The following is a 14,193-nucleotide window of genomic DNA, read 5'->3' as shown; positions in this document are numbered from 1 at the left end:
GTTCTCATTAATTCTAGATATTTAAGGACAAATTAAGCAACAACGACAGAAATGCATGTCATTTCTCATAAATCATGTTTCATATCATTGACATCGACTATTTACCCTTGATTTATGTTTTTACATTCTTGTATGTTGTCCTTTTTAGTGCACTAGCAGTAGTAACATATCTATGTGGATCCCTTCCTTTATGGTCTTTGGTATTCTACTCGCTCAGTATCCAATCCAGTTGCATGAATGGGTAAACACTGTACAAACCATGACGTAATTGGGTGAGGATAGTGTTAGAACCAGCATTGAGATGTGCTATTGGTTCCCGCTCAAGGCTCCAAGTGAATTCTCCATGTAATTTATCGGCTTGCATCTCCATCTAGCTCTTTGGTTTATTGTTTGGTTCAGTTTTTTCGAGAGCGAGAACTACCGGCGATATGGTGAGATTTTCTTTTACTCGCTCTGCGCACTTTATTTTGTACAAAGAATCATAAATATGCAAGGTAACAAATATGGACACAATAAACCGGCGAGTGAGAACAGCAATTACATATTTGCAAGATTGTGTGCAGATTGGACCGTTGTCTAGCTTATCTATCACTCTCGAAAGCTAACGAAAGAGCGCCATCTATATTCACACATCCGCCACGTTTTTATGGTTAATTCAACCATTTATAATCACCAACACACATACGGTCTTTTCTTGTTTATGTATTCAAAGCTAGCTCAATGTGTAAGTAGAGGGGCTGCTAGCCAGGTTATTTAGCTAAGAAGTGACAGTTATTGGTGCTTCAGAGACCACCTGGCCGTGTTTACAGTACGGGCGCTAGCTAGGAGTTTCCGATATTTTATTGTCTGTGTGATAGCCAACTACGCATACGTGTAAGTAGGCACTCCTAGCTCAGTTTTATGTATTTCACACTGCCAACACAATATCATAATTCATGTGTTACTTAAGCAATTACAATACTAGATTAAAGAATGAATAATACTAGATGCATAGCAGGTTACTGGTAGACAACTGCACCGGATGTGGTCCACTAATGCTGACAGTTTGCAATGCATGTGCTTTTTTCGATTTGCTGGACATTCCTTCAATGGTGTTTGATAAGCATAGATTTTTTTGTCTTTTTTTTATTATTTTTTATATAACTATCTTGTTTGTATTTCACATTGGCACAGCTCTGGTGACTCTATGGACTCTCCCACTACCTCTAAGGAAAATGAAAATATGTATCTTTTTTTTTGCAGGCAGGAGGAAAAGCTGGAAAGGACAGTGGCAAAGCCAAGGCAAAATCAGTCTCCCGCTCTCAAAGGGCTGGGCTCCAGGCATGTAGCCATCTCTCCCCTCCTGGCTCCTATAGCCACATCACATGTGAATTTTGCACCACTGAACGTACAGCTTGTCCCCCATATATAAGTCTACACCTCGCTGGAAATGTGTAGCATTATTGGACACGTGTGACAGTCAACAACATGTTTTGTTCAATCAGTCTCTGTCTTGTCATTGGTTTACAGTAAATTTCTAAGCATGTTGTTTGTTCTTCCTGGCTAGTTTCCAGTGGGCCGTATCCACAGACACCTGAAGACCCGTACTACTAGCCATGGCAGAGTAGGGGCCACAGCAGCTGTCTACAGTGCTGCCATCTTGGAGTACCTCACTGCTGAGGTCTGTTCATTATTTATTTTTCATTTACCCATTTAAAGTATGAGAGAGTACGGTGTTTCTCCAATACAACGTGCTTCATACAGGACAGCTTACTAGGCATTCTAATCAATCACCTCAACTGGCAAACAACCATTCATTAACAGATCATTACTTAGGACAGATTAGTCTTTGCATCACCCAGCTCAGGCTGGTGCTCATGAATATGCAGTATGCCCACAGATGATTATGACTGAAGCTGTGTTTTACTTTGTGTTTCAGGTGTTGGAGCTGGCTGGGAACGCCTCTAAGGATCTAAAGGTAAAGCGCATCACCCCGCGTCACTTACAGTTGGCCATCCGTGGGGACGAGGAGTTGGACTCACTCATCAAGGCCACTATTGCAGGAGGAGGTAAGTTGGCAAGACACACCTATGTAGTTGTGGGTGGTTAATTCTGGGTCTGAGGGGTGCAGCTTTGTTTTTCTTCTATAGCTAATAAGTAAACCCCTAAATGTCCCTATCACTTCTCTCTGCAGGAGTGATTCCTCATATCCACAAGTCGCTAATTGGAAAGAAGGGCCAGCAGAAGACTGCATAGAGGAAGTGACCTCAGCCACCAGGAAGGAATGGGTAGCCATGTTGTTTTTGTTTCACGTATTTGTTTTGGTAATTTTGTAATGGTAGTTGTAGTCTTTTGGGGGAGATGTGTAGTCTTTTGAGGTATGTGTTGATTTAAACTGTTTTAAATGGCAGAGGAGAGTGTTGTGGGCAGGTTTCTTTTTTTTCATTAACACAAAAAATGTGTACATTTTGTACATAGACGGACAAACGCTTATTGGAAGTTCTTGTCATCTTCTGCAATAATTTGAGTTTATTGGATTTTTGCTCCAAAAGTGTTTTATACCTTAAGATGTTAAACAATCTTTTAAAAATATTAAATGTGTGTTTTCATTTCTTTTCAGTACAATATTGATTGAATTATTTCACAACTCAGTATTGTGCAACCTGTTATCTTTTTAAAAGAGGATTATGACATTGTCAGTGTACTTAATCTGTAGGAGAATACGTCTTTTGGCCCTCCTCCCCAAGTCTTTAGTATTTAATTTATTTATCACAACAAATGTATCTATCTTCAAGTAAATGCTTGTATTTTATTTTACCCAATACAACCAAATATTTGTCAATAGTAGGAACCATGAGCATCTGATAATAATGCAATTGAGACAGTATTATCTTTATAATTTTGATGACAACATTTAAGTACAGCAGCCACATCTTTATACACAAGGATCCTCTAGAATTATTTAATGTTTTGTATTTAAATAGCACTTAACTGTACAACAATAAAAAATATCAAAAGCAGATGTTCATTATTGCACTCTACCCTGATATATTAAACATCCACTAAGGTGATTCCACCATGTTTCTATAACTTATCCAGCCCTTTCAGTAGTCACTTTAGTAGAGTGAGCCAATGAACACAATCAGGAAGCCCTCTTTGGAATATTGAGACGCAGTAGTAAAATTAAAAGTAGTAATTAAATTGATGTTCTAATACTGATGATGGTAAGGCTGGTAAGACCCGATTAGTGGGGAAGTCCCATGAGGCAGCACCAGTCCTGGGAGATTGGTGTATTGGTAGAGAGAGTCCAGAGGCAGCGATGGAGTGGCTGTGGTGGGGTTGCAGTGCAGGTAGGAGGCAGCTGTGGGCCCCTCCTGTGCCTGGTGGGGGTGGTAGCTTGGGTAGGGGCCTGGGCGGTAGGCCTGCTGCAGCTCAGGGTAGTGCAGCACCACTTGAGCCAACGCGTCCTGCACGGTCCTCTTCAGCTTCATACGCCTGTTCTGAAACCAGTTACGGATCTGAAGGGAAAGATAGGGAGGGAGGAGTTAGAGACGCAGTGTTCCCAATGGTGTAAAAGCCATAAACGTGGTCACGATGACTGAGATGAGCTGTGCATTTAGTGAGTGTGTGCCAGTGCTTACCTGTTTGTCAGAGAGGTGGAGCCTCTTGCAGAGTTCTGCCTTGTCCTGTGTTCCCAGGTAGGCGTTCCTCTTGAAAGCTCTCTCCAGGCTGCTGATCTGCTCTGCTGTGAAAGCTGTACGAGGCCGCCGGCCTGAGGGGGGAGATGGGGGAGTAGTGGAGGTGCCATCTAGGGGGGCTGTGGGGGAGAGGGAGCGCCCCCCCTCACTCTCGTACCCTGACGTCTCCTCCTCGGTCGCGCTGCTGAAACCAGTCTCAGCCGCTGAGGAGAGGAAAGCAGTTAAATTAAAATGTTGCTCTCAATCTAGAATCTAATCTAATCTTTGTGTGATAACTGCAACTAAATGAGGAAGCTGGAACAATCATGTAATTCATTCATCATAATATACACCATTAAAAAGTGTTCTCAACCACCATAGTGGCAGAAAAAGATAATTAGTATATACAAGAAACATTGGAGTGCCAGTCTGATTCTGCTTTAGCCAACTCTTAAGCTCTGCCACCCAAGTATAGTCATGTAAGGGTACTCCAGAATTGCGCACTTTTCTCATCAACAATCAACAATGTGTCTCAAAATCTATGTAAACAACAGCTGTAAATAAACAATTACATTTAATCAACTGTTCCCCACATATGAGATCTTCAATATGTTCATTAAGTGGAGCGAGAGAGAAAGTAAGCCTACCTGGTTGGTTGTGGTGTGAGTGGGGGCTTCTCTGGAGTTGTGTGCCCATTTCAGGGGAAGCAAGGTTGGGGTGGCTGTGTGGGTCAAGCCCCTGGCCTCTCCTCACTTGGCTCTCCTGGTTTTCAGGTCTCTGTCGGCAGTAGAACCCAGGCAGGCTCTCTGGGTGTGTTCCAGAGGTGCTGGGTTCAGTTGAGGTCCTGGTGCAGGAGGGGGCAGAGAGGCTGTCCCTACCAGATCCTTGGCTACTCTGGGCCAGCCACTCGATTGAGAAATGTCCCCTCATGGTCAGAGAGGAGAAATCCAACAAATGGTTTAGGTTTTGGAATAAGATCAAAAACGTGTCCCTTCAGCACTCTTTGGAAAAAGCAGGGACGTATCTTTGGGTCCAATGATGCAGAAAATCTTCCTCTGTGCCCAGTAAATCCAGCATATGTCTGTGTAAGATCTCTCTCAGTGTCCTGTTTGGAAAGTAATGATCTGTGGTCTTGGAAATGGGTCCGTATTTATGCAAGGCATCCCTCCTCATTTACAACTCACTCAGCCCAGGATCAAAGCACACATCCTCCTCTCCCTCCCTCCCCTCCTCCTTGAGTTTTCACAACTGCAGTAATTAAGATGTCTCAATCGTCCTGAATGAGACCATTACCTACTGGCTCCAGTGAGTCTGGAGAGGTTACCCCCCCCCCCACACACCCACACACACACACACACACCTCGCCCCATACCACTGTCCTCCCCTCCCCTCTCACTACAGCCCCATCTACTCATCTCTCCAGGCTGGATGTGTGTGTGTGTGTCTGTGTGTGTGTGTGTGTGTGTGTGTGTGTGTGTGTGTGTGTGTGTGTGTGTGTGTGTGTGTGTGCATGCGTGCGTGTGTGCGTTGATGTTTTTCATTCTGTTTATATTTAAAAAACAAAAAAAACAACTATACCTATACCTTTAAAAAAAGATGCTACTAATTGAATGAGCAACTGGCTCACTGATTGATTGGCTTAACATAATGTAATAATGGCTCATCTGGTTGATCCCTATAGTGAAGGTAAAGGCATTGTCCAATAATTATCAATCTGTTATTTAGATCAGCCTCCACGAGAGCTAAAGGACAGACAGGGGAAATGTATTACCAGTGGACCCAACGGATAATAATCCTTGTAATTAGGAAAATAAGAAAAACCAACAACATAAAACCCAAGATATAATTTCCAAACATTAGTCTACCGTTAGTTGCGAATGGGTACATAACTTAATTTCTGTCTCTGAAAACAGTTATCTCGTCCCTCTCATTCTGGTGTGGATGTATCAAAGTGCCGTGCGTCTTTGAAGTGCCCAGTATCCGTTAATGACATAGCACTACTACACGGAGCGCTATTGCGCGCGGAGACAGCCGTCTGGCGTCGGATAGATAGTGCGCATGCAGTCCCCGGATTGATTCACCGTTTCAAACACTTTCATTATCTTATCAATGGGCCAGTTTGTGATTGAGCCGATTAATCCCTAACACAATGTATCACTCACTCTACATACCACACGTAATACCCCCCTCATTCGCCCCTCTTCCAGCCGTGGACAGAAGAAGAGATAGGCTACTCATTCAGAAAGACCGTTTTGCGCGTTATCGCCCATAAAGGAGACCAATTGACATGATCCCCTGATCCCTATTTTGGCATTGAAAGTAAAACAATTGCTTCGTTTGAATAAGAGAGGCAGAAACTGACAGGGATCCGCGGCGCCAATATGGCACGAATAAACAGTGATCGTCGGGCCCCACTCCAGTCTCCAAATCTAACCCTAACTGAATTGCGCATTTCAGTCACATAGTAGCCTAGCTCCCCTCCTGGACCCCCAGGATCATGTCAAAAGTTGTATCATTGCACTGATGGAGTGGGGTAGGACATATGGGTGGATATGCCTATGTGGTCTGGGGTGGTGTGGAATCAGCACAGTATGCCTGATACAGGATGGATCAAGAAGATGAGAGCTATGATATTGGTTAATTTATTACATCAAATGATGGACATAACAGGAATGATCTAGATAGATAAAAGATAAAAGATCCACAATGACGACTGACAGTGCCAGTTATGATAGGCAAGAGTAGACTTATTTCACTTTCAGTATTCATTTTCTCAATTCTCTGGTTGACATACAGGTTAATTGTGTCAACCTTATTTCTCATCATGTAGGTCTAGTCCTAATTCAGAAGTTTTGTAGAGGGAGTTATCAAACCTTAATTCAGTCTTTTTGTACAGGGATTTATCAAACCTTAATTCAGACTTTTTGTAGAGGGAGTTATCAAACCTTAAAAATACGACATATCATTTGCACTAATAGCAATCTTCACATAGACACACAGACCCCCACCCCAGTGTAATCAGGTCTTTCATGGCAGCTGTATTGCAGTGGTATGGGAGATGGCCGTGCCGTCTCCTACCCTCCCGTCTGTCTGAGGTCCGTTAAGACAGGCTCCTGTCTGTTCTCTGTCTCTGTCCCTCTGGCTCTCTGTCTCTTTCTCGTTCAACAGGCCCCACATCAAAGAACACAGCACCCAGCCCACTATCACTGATCAGGACGAGAGATTGGTTGGGGGGGGGGGCTAGGCTGATATCCATCCTACTCTACAGTAGTGAGACGAAGGGTAAAATAAAGAGAGATAGGGATGTAGATATGAAATGAGTGAAACTGATCATGATCCTTTCATGTTTTAACTGTAATCAATGAGCATGGGTGTGTGTAAATTCCTGTGTGTGTGCGTGCGCGTGCGCGAGTGTGTTGGATCTATGGAGACAAGGTGTCACTCATCCCCCTCAGCCCCAGGCCCAGGCTGCTGTCTGCTGTCTGTGGGGTAACAGTCTCCTGCCGTGCCTGTCTTTGATTGGTTCCATTCAGACTCTTTCATCTCTAATGGGCCTGTTTGCTACTCTGTTATGGACACAAACACACCTTGAGCCCCTCAAGCACTGTCAGGAACAGCACAGTGGGGGCCTCTGGCAGTCACACACGCACCAAGTTGACTCACTACCAGCTGGTCCAGGGTCAGATTGGATGGGAGTACATATGTCATTCCTTCATGGAAGTTGCCTCTGAGTACAGATCTAGGATCAACTTACCCACCCAAAATCCCAGGATTTTCTATCTCAGGGGAGAAACTGCCAACTGACCAGATTTAGGGGAAACAATTCTACACCAGCCAACCACAAGATAGACAGTAATGATTTAATTCTGTTTAAGTCCCTCTTCATCTCATTCTAGCCTCATGACAGAAAGCTGTTTCTTTTTTACTTTGATTTGAAAGTGTATTTGTCAAATCAATCAAACAATCATATACAATTCAGTATAAAAAATACATAAGAAAAGTAGAATGTTTGGCGCATTACTATTCTAGAACATTTAAATACTTCCAAAGTTTCATAATTTCACCGACAGGAAGCAGACTCATAGGCAGCAGTAGGGACTTGGTGAATATAATACATAATACATTTATTTGAATAATGTCTGTATTTGAATATGCTGTCAATGAATGAATATCTATATACCTATCAATAAAGATCAATGTGACAAAGCCTAATCATTATTAACCTGCTCTGTAGTCTCCACCAGTGGCCCGCCCCGTCTGTACCTTAGTTAGACCTCTTGTCTTCCCCTGCTCTATTGATTCCTATCAGCTCCTTCAAAGGTTCCTGGGGCTCTGATGAGGGCAGTGGGACTGGTCCTGTAGGAAAAACAGGCCTGGTGACTCATTGATCAAATGGAGGAGGGGAGGAGGAGACAAGGGGTGGAGAAGGGAGAAGATTGCCTTTGTTGGTCATGAAATCCCCTAAAAGTACAGGCCTGTAGTCTGGCCCCATAGATAATCTCTTCTTTACTCCATCTATATTGTAAATATACTGTATCCTGCAGACCCACAGACACACACACACACACACGCGCACGCACACGCACACACACACACACACACACACACACACACACACACACACAGACTCCCATAGACCTGCAGTCTCCACTGTTCCCCTCAGAACAGAAGGGAGTCGCTCCATTTCCCTCCCACTCAGAAACTTTTGTTTCACATGTGAGGTGTGAGAAAAGGTGACGTGCCAATGGGAATCAGGCGCCATAAAGGAAAACTAATGCCTCACCTATCTCTGACACAAAGGCGGGCAGGATGGCAGGCGCCCGCACCTTCACTATGTCACACACAGAAACGCTCATTTAGTAATTTTCATGATCTAGATTGGCAGGCATATTCATATTTTTGTACTCAAGACAAGTTGTCTGACTGTCTTGGAAAGGACTTATAGAGGACAGGGCTGGCTCTGGGGCTTCCCCCTCAACTCTTCCTGTCTCACTGAGAGTTTGGTGTGAGAGAGGAGCGAGAAGGGTGTGTGTGTGTGTGTGTGTGTGTGTGTGAGTGCAGAGGTATGACAGAGGATCCTGAGGTGTGAATAGTGACACAGCCTTTGAAGTTAAACCGGCATTTAGAGGTTAATGAGGCTGTTAGGAAGAGGTGCTGAAAACGCCTGTGAACTCAAGTCAGTCAGTCAGACACACACACAGTGGAAATGCTCCAATCGAGTAAATAAAATAAATGACCCTGTTTGTTTCCAATTAAACTTTAATACCTTGGGGGAAGTCATATGTGATTGAACATAATATATGGAAAGGATAGTACAGAATTGAGACAGAAGTGTTGTGTATTTCTAATGGGATGACATTTACATTTACATTTATGGCATTTAGCAGACGCCTTTATCCAAAGCGACTTACAACAAATACATTTGTTTAAGTAAGTGAATCATCTATCCATCAGTCATCATAAGAAAAAGTAATCAATGCTTGGACCAGGGGCTATTGGCAGTCACAATGCTAGAAGAAGGAATATTTTTATTATTTTTTATGATGAATACGTTCAAACTCATCATTGACAGTAGTGGGCTTTCATATATCAGACTGCATCTCGAATATGTCCACACAATATATCCTCATATTACATAGTTGATTTCAGGAAAGGGCGTTTTGTATTACAGCATGCACACAGAGAGAGAGAATACAAATAAAACCAATATATGAACCATGAATTGAGTACATATAGCTTGATAGTTGTAAGGGTTCCATGTGCATGCATTTGAACCATACATATGCTCTGAAATGCAGTACTTACTAACCCTTAAGTTACTTGTCATTTCGATGTGAAATTCAGGTCAACAGGTGTGTAAGTAGCACAATGCAGTCATGCAAAATGTGTTTTTGACAAATGTTTTGTCTTAGGCCTATGTTACACACCACATGTTAAGACAATGCACGTCAGAATGTCATTTTAATTCACATACAGTTACATTAGTTTCTCAATAGTGCAAACAAGCAATCACACAATGACAAGGAGGTAGCAATTAAAACTAAATAAAACATCCAGAATTAGATTTGATACTTTCCTTAAAAATAGACAGGGCTATGCCAGCTATCACTTAAAAACATTTAAGGCAAATATATTTGCTTAAATAAAATATCTCATAAAATCAAAGGGCGGCATTTGAGTAAAACCATTTGAACATTAAGCCAGTCAGTTTCCTGTCTGCAGTCCTGCTGTTAAAAGAGAACCCCCACCTCAATCCCCTGGCCAACCTCACTCCCCCCTCTGCCTCTCACCCCCCTCTGCCTCTCACCCCCCTCTGCCTCTCACCCCCCTCTGCCTCTCACCCCCCTCTGCCTCTCTCCCCCCTCTAGGGGCCCATAGTTGGCTAATTTGGTGGCCTTCACTCAGGCGTTTCTTTCACAAGGAGGAATATACTCCAGACCCAGATGAGCAAAGATCTCCTCCTCTGAATTAGCCCTCAGATACATCCCCTGAGGAAGAGAAAGAGAGAGAAAGAGAAAGAGAGAGAGAGTGAGGAAGAGAGAGAGACATCAGACCACAGACCTTAACACACCACTTGGTTATCAGCATGTCTATGTGCAGGTGTAAGCCCTTTTGGTTTATATGCAAGTCTGCTATGAAGTTCAAGTGTGTGTGTGTGTGTGTGTGTGTGCACCTGTTTGCTGTCATACAGAGCATGGCTGCTGAGAGACATGGCCCTTTCCTGTCCTGCCCAGCGACGCAACTCCCTCTCAAACAACTGCAGAGAGAGAGAGAGAGAGAGAGAGAGAGATAAAGATAGAGCGAGAGACCCACCATATTGCCAATAGCCACACAAGTACCAACTCCCAATAGAGGTTTAATCTATCACATGTTTCTGAATGGCTTGGATGAGGGATAGGGGTTAAGGATTACCTTGGACCCAGTCCAGCCCAGCAAAGCGAAGGCATACTGGCTGTAGGGAGAGACCACCAGGTCCACTCTCACTGCCCTCCAGGACCGAGGCACTGAGCCCTGAGTCTTCCCCACAAAGAAGCTCCCCTCCTGGGCATGATCATCATCCATGGCAGGGTGGGTCTGGAGGTGTGGGAGGGTGTGTGAATCTGTATTGCTCTGCGTCTGTGTTTCTATATTGTTCTTTGTGTGTGTGTTTGGCTGAGTGGTTGTCTTTGCACTGACCTGCGTCTGTTTGAATGTCTGTGAACCATACTCTGTCTGTGTCTGCATATCTCTCTCTGTGTCTGTCTCTACGCGTGTCTGTATCTGTCTCTCTCTCTGTATCTCTGCCTGTGTTGTTCCTTGTGTCTCCCCCTCGTCCCTGTCCTTGGTCAGTCTGAATATGGAGAGGCATCTCTCAAAGCGGTCCATGTTAGAGGGCGGCCGTGCAGGACCCTCTTTGGCCTCCAGGTAAGAGTTCATGTTGGTCTTCTGGTACAACAGGAAGCCCTGGGGGGGACAGAATCGAAAAGTATCACCCCTGGGAGGACATCATGAAGGAGTACACCCCTGTTAGTGAGGTGTGAGGTGAAATTCAGTTCAACTGGAGATGGACAGTATGGTTTCTTTTCAAGTTCTTAGTCGTGTTTAGCCTCTTCTAACCATGAGCAGTGCTTTCCCAAGCTCCTCTGTGCTGTGACCCTTCTGAAGCTTTTGGTCCCTTATGACCCAGTTTCAAGGTGCAGCCCAACCCAAACAGAATGCCACTCCATTACCTGTGATTCTAACCAGGAGACCACCTTGGGCATGAGCCCCTCCTCTCGGCCCTCTTCAGGGTGGGTGATCAGGAAATCAACATCATGGCCCGTCTGCTTGCCCCTGCAGACAGAGCAGGGAAGAGAGAGAGATATATACTGTATGTCTCAGTGAGCTACTCATCCATAACCCACAGGTTGGAAAACATTGTCATTGGAAAAAAAAACGAGATTCAAAAACTAAAACTAAGTGATACTTCAACTCTAAAGGACATGGACTGAACTCTTCTGGACCACAGATGCCCTTTAGGGATGACATGTCCCGGCATACCTCCTGAATCCTCCAATCAAAGTGATCTCTGCTCCTGGCAGCACAGCGTGGACTGCCCTCTCCACAATCTGACCAATGGCATCAGCCTCTGCTTTAGTGACTGGCAGGTTCAGGTCATCATAATAATGAAGACCTATGAGAGAAATACTAGCTCAGAGAGGTGGACACAAGGACACTGCTGTCTGATTCTATACCCTCATCCATGAGAAGGGCAATTTCCTTTTAAAGCCCATCAGGGATTTAAAAGGAATTGGTAAGAAATGTTCTGGACTGGCTCTAGCCCATGCTCACACCAATCCAATGCTTTTAAAATCCATGCAGAGGAGTACAAGAGGAATGTGCACACTTCAGGAAAGGATAGGGGATTGGAACGCCATCTCTCTCACACACACACACACACACACACACACACACACACACACACACACACACACACACACACACACACACACACACACACACACACCTGCTTGTTGTGCTCGGTTGAGTGTGTGTCCTGATCTCTGAAGGTCTGAGAGGGTATGTATACTCTCCCTGAACCACCGATCCGCTGTCTTCGACCCAACACCAAAAATACCTGTTAGAATCTGACACACACATACACACACACACACACCTCAATCAGTCATCACAAAGGAAAGAGCACATGGAGAGAAAGCGACAAGTTGTTGAGAAATACATGAAGACCCAGCTTGATCTCAACACACCTTCATGGCCTTAAACTGTTCACAGTGCTTGGTGGTCTCCACCTCCCGAGCTACACCATCTTCCAGAATCTCCTAGAGAGACAGAGAGAAAAAGAGTGAGAGAGGGGGAGAGATTTTGAGCAAGGGAAACACAGACAGTACACACACACACACCACCCCCCCCCCCACACACACACACACACATACACACACACACACACACAGTGAAAGACAAAGCGCAGGGGTTATTTTCTGACCTTAATAACCCTAAGGGAGTGCTCCCCCAAGCAGGGCAGTCCTTTGAGTTGCGCTGCCCTTCTCACTGTATGAGGGAGGGACTTCAACACAGCAGCCGCCCTTCGAAACGCAACAGCCCGCCCTTCATTTTCATTGAGCTCTGCACTCTCAGCTAAGATGGCCAACGCATCCTGAGAGAGAGAGAGAAAGAGAGAGGGAGGGAAGAGATATTCAATTCAGAGCAACGCTTTGAAATCCATGCAGGAGAGTGAATGAGTGTATACTTTGGGGAGAAGGGTAGAGGACAACAATCCAGGATCACCAGCAGTGGAGCCATGTTAGAAGGGAGGGTTGGAGGGAGGACTCAGGGGGTTTGTGGAAAGGAGGAGAACTCACTGTGAGCAGAGTGTTGTGATGCAGTAGAGGGGTGCGTCTTTGACAAGCATAGCTCGGCACCGAGACCACCGCAAGCTCCACACCACACTTTTGTCTCTCCTGTGTAGCGATGGGAAACAATATGTAACTCACACATCCTCCATGTCAACACACTGAGCAGAGGAAGGGATCGGTGCTAAAAAGAACCAGAACACTTGTGTCCCAGATGATTGACAGGGGCTGACTGCGTCCTGGTTAGAAACACTGGTCTGATTCACTTTGTGGGTGGGAGCAGAGGTGTTTTTGGAACCACTGGTCTATAACCCACCTGTAGTCTGTGTTGGTCCAGAACGTTCACAGGGCTGCCTACACGCATGCTCTCTGTGTACCAGCTGATGTCCAGGAGATGGACAGAACCGGCTGACCTTCCATCATCTACCGTCCTCCTCTTTCTTTCCCCTGTCCTTTCCTCTCCTCCAGTCCTTCCCTCTCCTCCTCCCATCTGTAAGTCCAGCCAGGTGCGAACCTCATCGCCAGAATTCTTCTCTGACACAATGTGTGTGATGGTATGGCTAGGGGGAAGTAAAGGAGCAGGAGATGGGATGTATTTAGTCTGTTATGAAGATTGAAGCTAGACCAGGTCCAAAAACAATCCCTGGCTCTTTGGTACTTGCAGATCTGGGTGTAAGCGAGGAGGCGGACTATACTTTTGCGATAAATAAACAATGCATGGACTGGGTTTCGGACATTTTTCCGCCCTCCGACCTACCTGTATGACTCATCCACTTGGAATCCTTTGCTCCGGCCGAGTTGTGTGAGGAACGCTCTCCGACTTGCTCCCATCTTTCTCTCCAGGAGGAAGATGACCACCTGCGGGAACTTGCTGGCTTTGTTGCTGCTGCTGCTGCTGCTGTCGACTGTCACGGAGGAGTTCGCTCTCCGTCGTTTCAAGGGGACCATGGGCATATCCACCAGCATGAAGACCGCATTCAATCAGATGTCCACATAAAAGGCACTTACTACCGAACGTTGGTATCTACATTCTGTCATGTGATAACTACGACAACTACACGATGAACTTATTTACAAATACCCTGAAAACACACAGTTTACATGTTGATGAGAGATGACAGCCGCCCGCTGTCATAAAGTTTCGAAGAAGAACTCTCCGCGGTGCATCACTCAAAATAGATCCGACAAGAAACAGGAAACGTCACACA

The 14,193-nt window shown here is 45.0% G+C and overlaps 3 protein-coding genes across 4 annotated transcripts; 1 reads left to right on the top strand and 2 right to left on the bottom strand.

Moving 5' to 3' along the window:
• The first annotated feature begins 326 nt into the window (after positions 1 to 326).
• On the top strand, positions 327 to 3,126 carry h2az2b (H2A.Z variant histone 2b). The gene is made up of 5 exons (XM_083669685.1): positions 327 to 431; positions 1,243 to 1,320; positions 1,547 to 1,660; positions 1,919 to 2,048; positions 2,174 to 3,126. Exons 1-5 carry the CDS (start codon positions 429 to 431, stop codon positions 2,233 to 2,235), a joined length of 387 nt encoding a protein of 128 aa, XP_083525811.1. The 5' UTR covers positions 327 to 428; the 3' UTR covers positions 2,236 to 3,126.
• A 62-nt stretch (positions 3,127 to 3,188) lies between these two features.
• Positions 3,189 to 4,586, bottom strand: ved (ventrally expressed dharma/bozozok antagonist; the record flags this gene model as incomplete). Its single annotated transcript, XM_083670781.1, has 3 exons — positions 3,189 to 3,497; positions 3,621 to 3,880; positions 4,304 to 4,586. The coding sequence occupies 3 exons, from the start codon at positions 4,584 to 4,586 to the stop codon at positions 3,189 to 3,191; spliced, it is 852 nt and encodes a 283-aa protein (XP_083526907.1).
• Positions 4,587 to 10,002: 5,416 nt separating this feature from the next.
• Positions 10,003 to 14,139, bottom strand: polm (polymerase (DNA directed), mu). 2 transcript variants are annotated; one of them, XM_083670834.1, is made up of 12 exons: positions 13,743 to 14,139; positions 13,302 to 13,545; positions 12,995 to 13,093; positions 12,619 to 12,789; positions 12,383 to 12,454; positions 12,142 to 12,262; positions 11,676 to 11,808; positions 11,366 to 11,468; positions 10,833 to 11,099; positions 10,569 to 10,730; positions 10,330 to 10,413; positions 10,003 to 10,144 (listed from the first exon to the last, which is right to left on the bottom strand). In XM_083670834.1, exons 1-12 carry the CDS (start codon positions 13,949 to 13,951, stop codon positions 10,058 to 10,060), a joined length of 1,752 nt encoding a protein of 583 aa, XP_083526960.1. In that variant the 5' UTR covers positions 13,952 to 14,139; the 3' UTR covers positions 10,003 to 10,057. The 2 variants fall into 2 exon arrangements, with proteins under 2 accessions (XP_083526960.1, XP_083526959.1); XM_083670833.1 differs by having other exon boundaries at positions 10,569 to 11,099.
• Positions 14,140 to 14,193: the final 54 nt, after the last annotated feature.

The sequence above is a fragment of the Argentina silus genome (assembly GCF_951799395.1).
Source record: "Argentina silus genome assembly, chromosome: 5".
Classification (NCBI taxonomy): domain Eukaryota; kingdom Metazoa; phylum Chordata; class Actinopteri; order Argentiniformes; family Argentinidae; genus Argentina; species Argentina silus.
The sequence above is the reverse complement of the archived record's forward strand: the minus strand, read 5'-3'. Positions and strand labels throughout refer to the sequence as shown.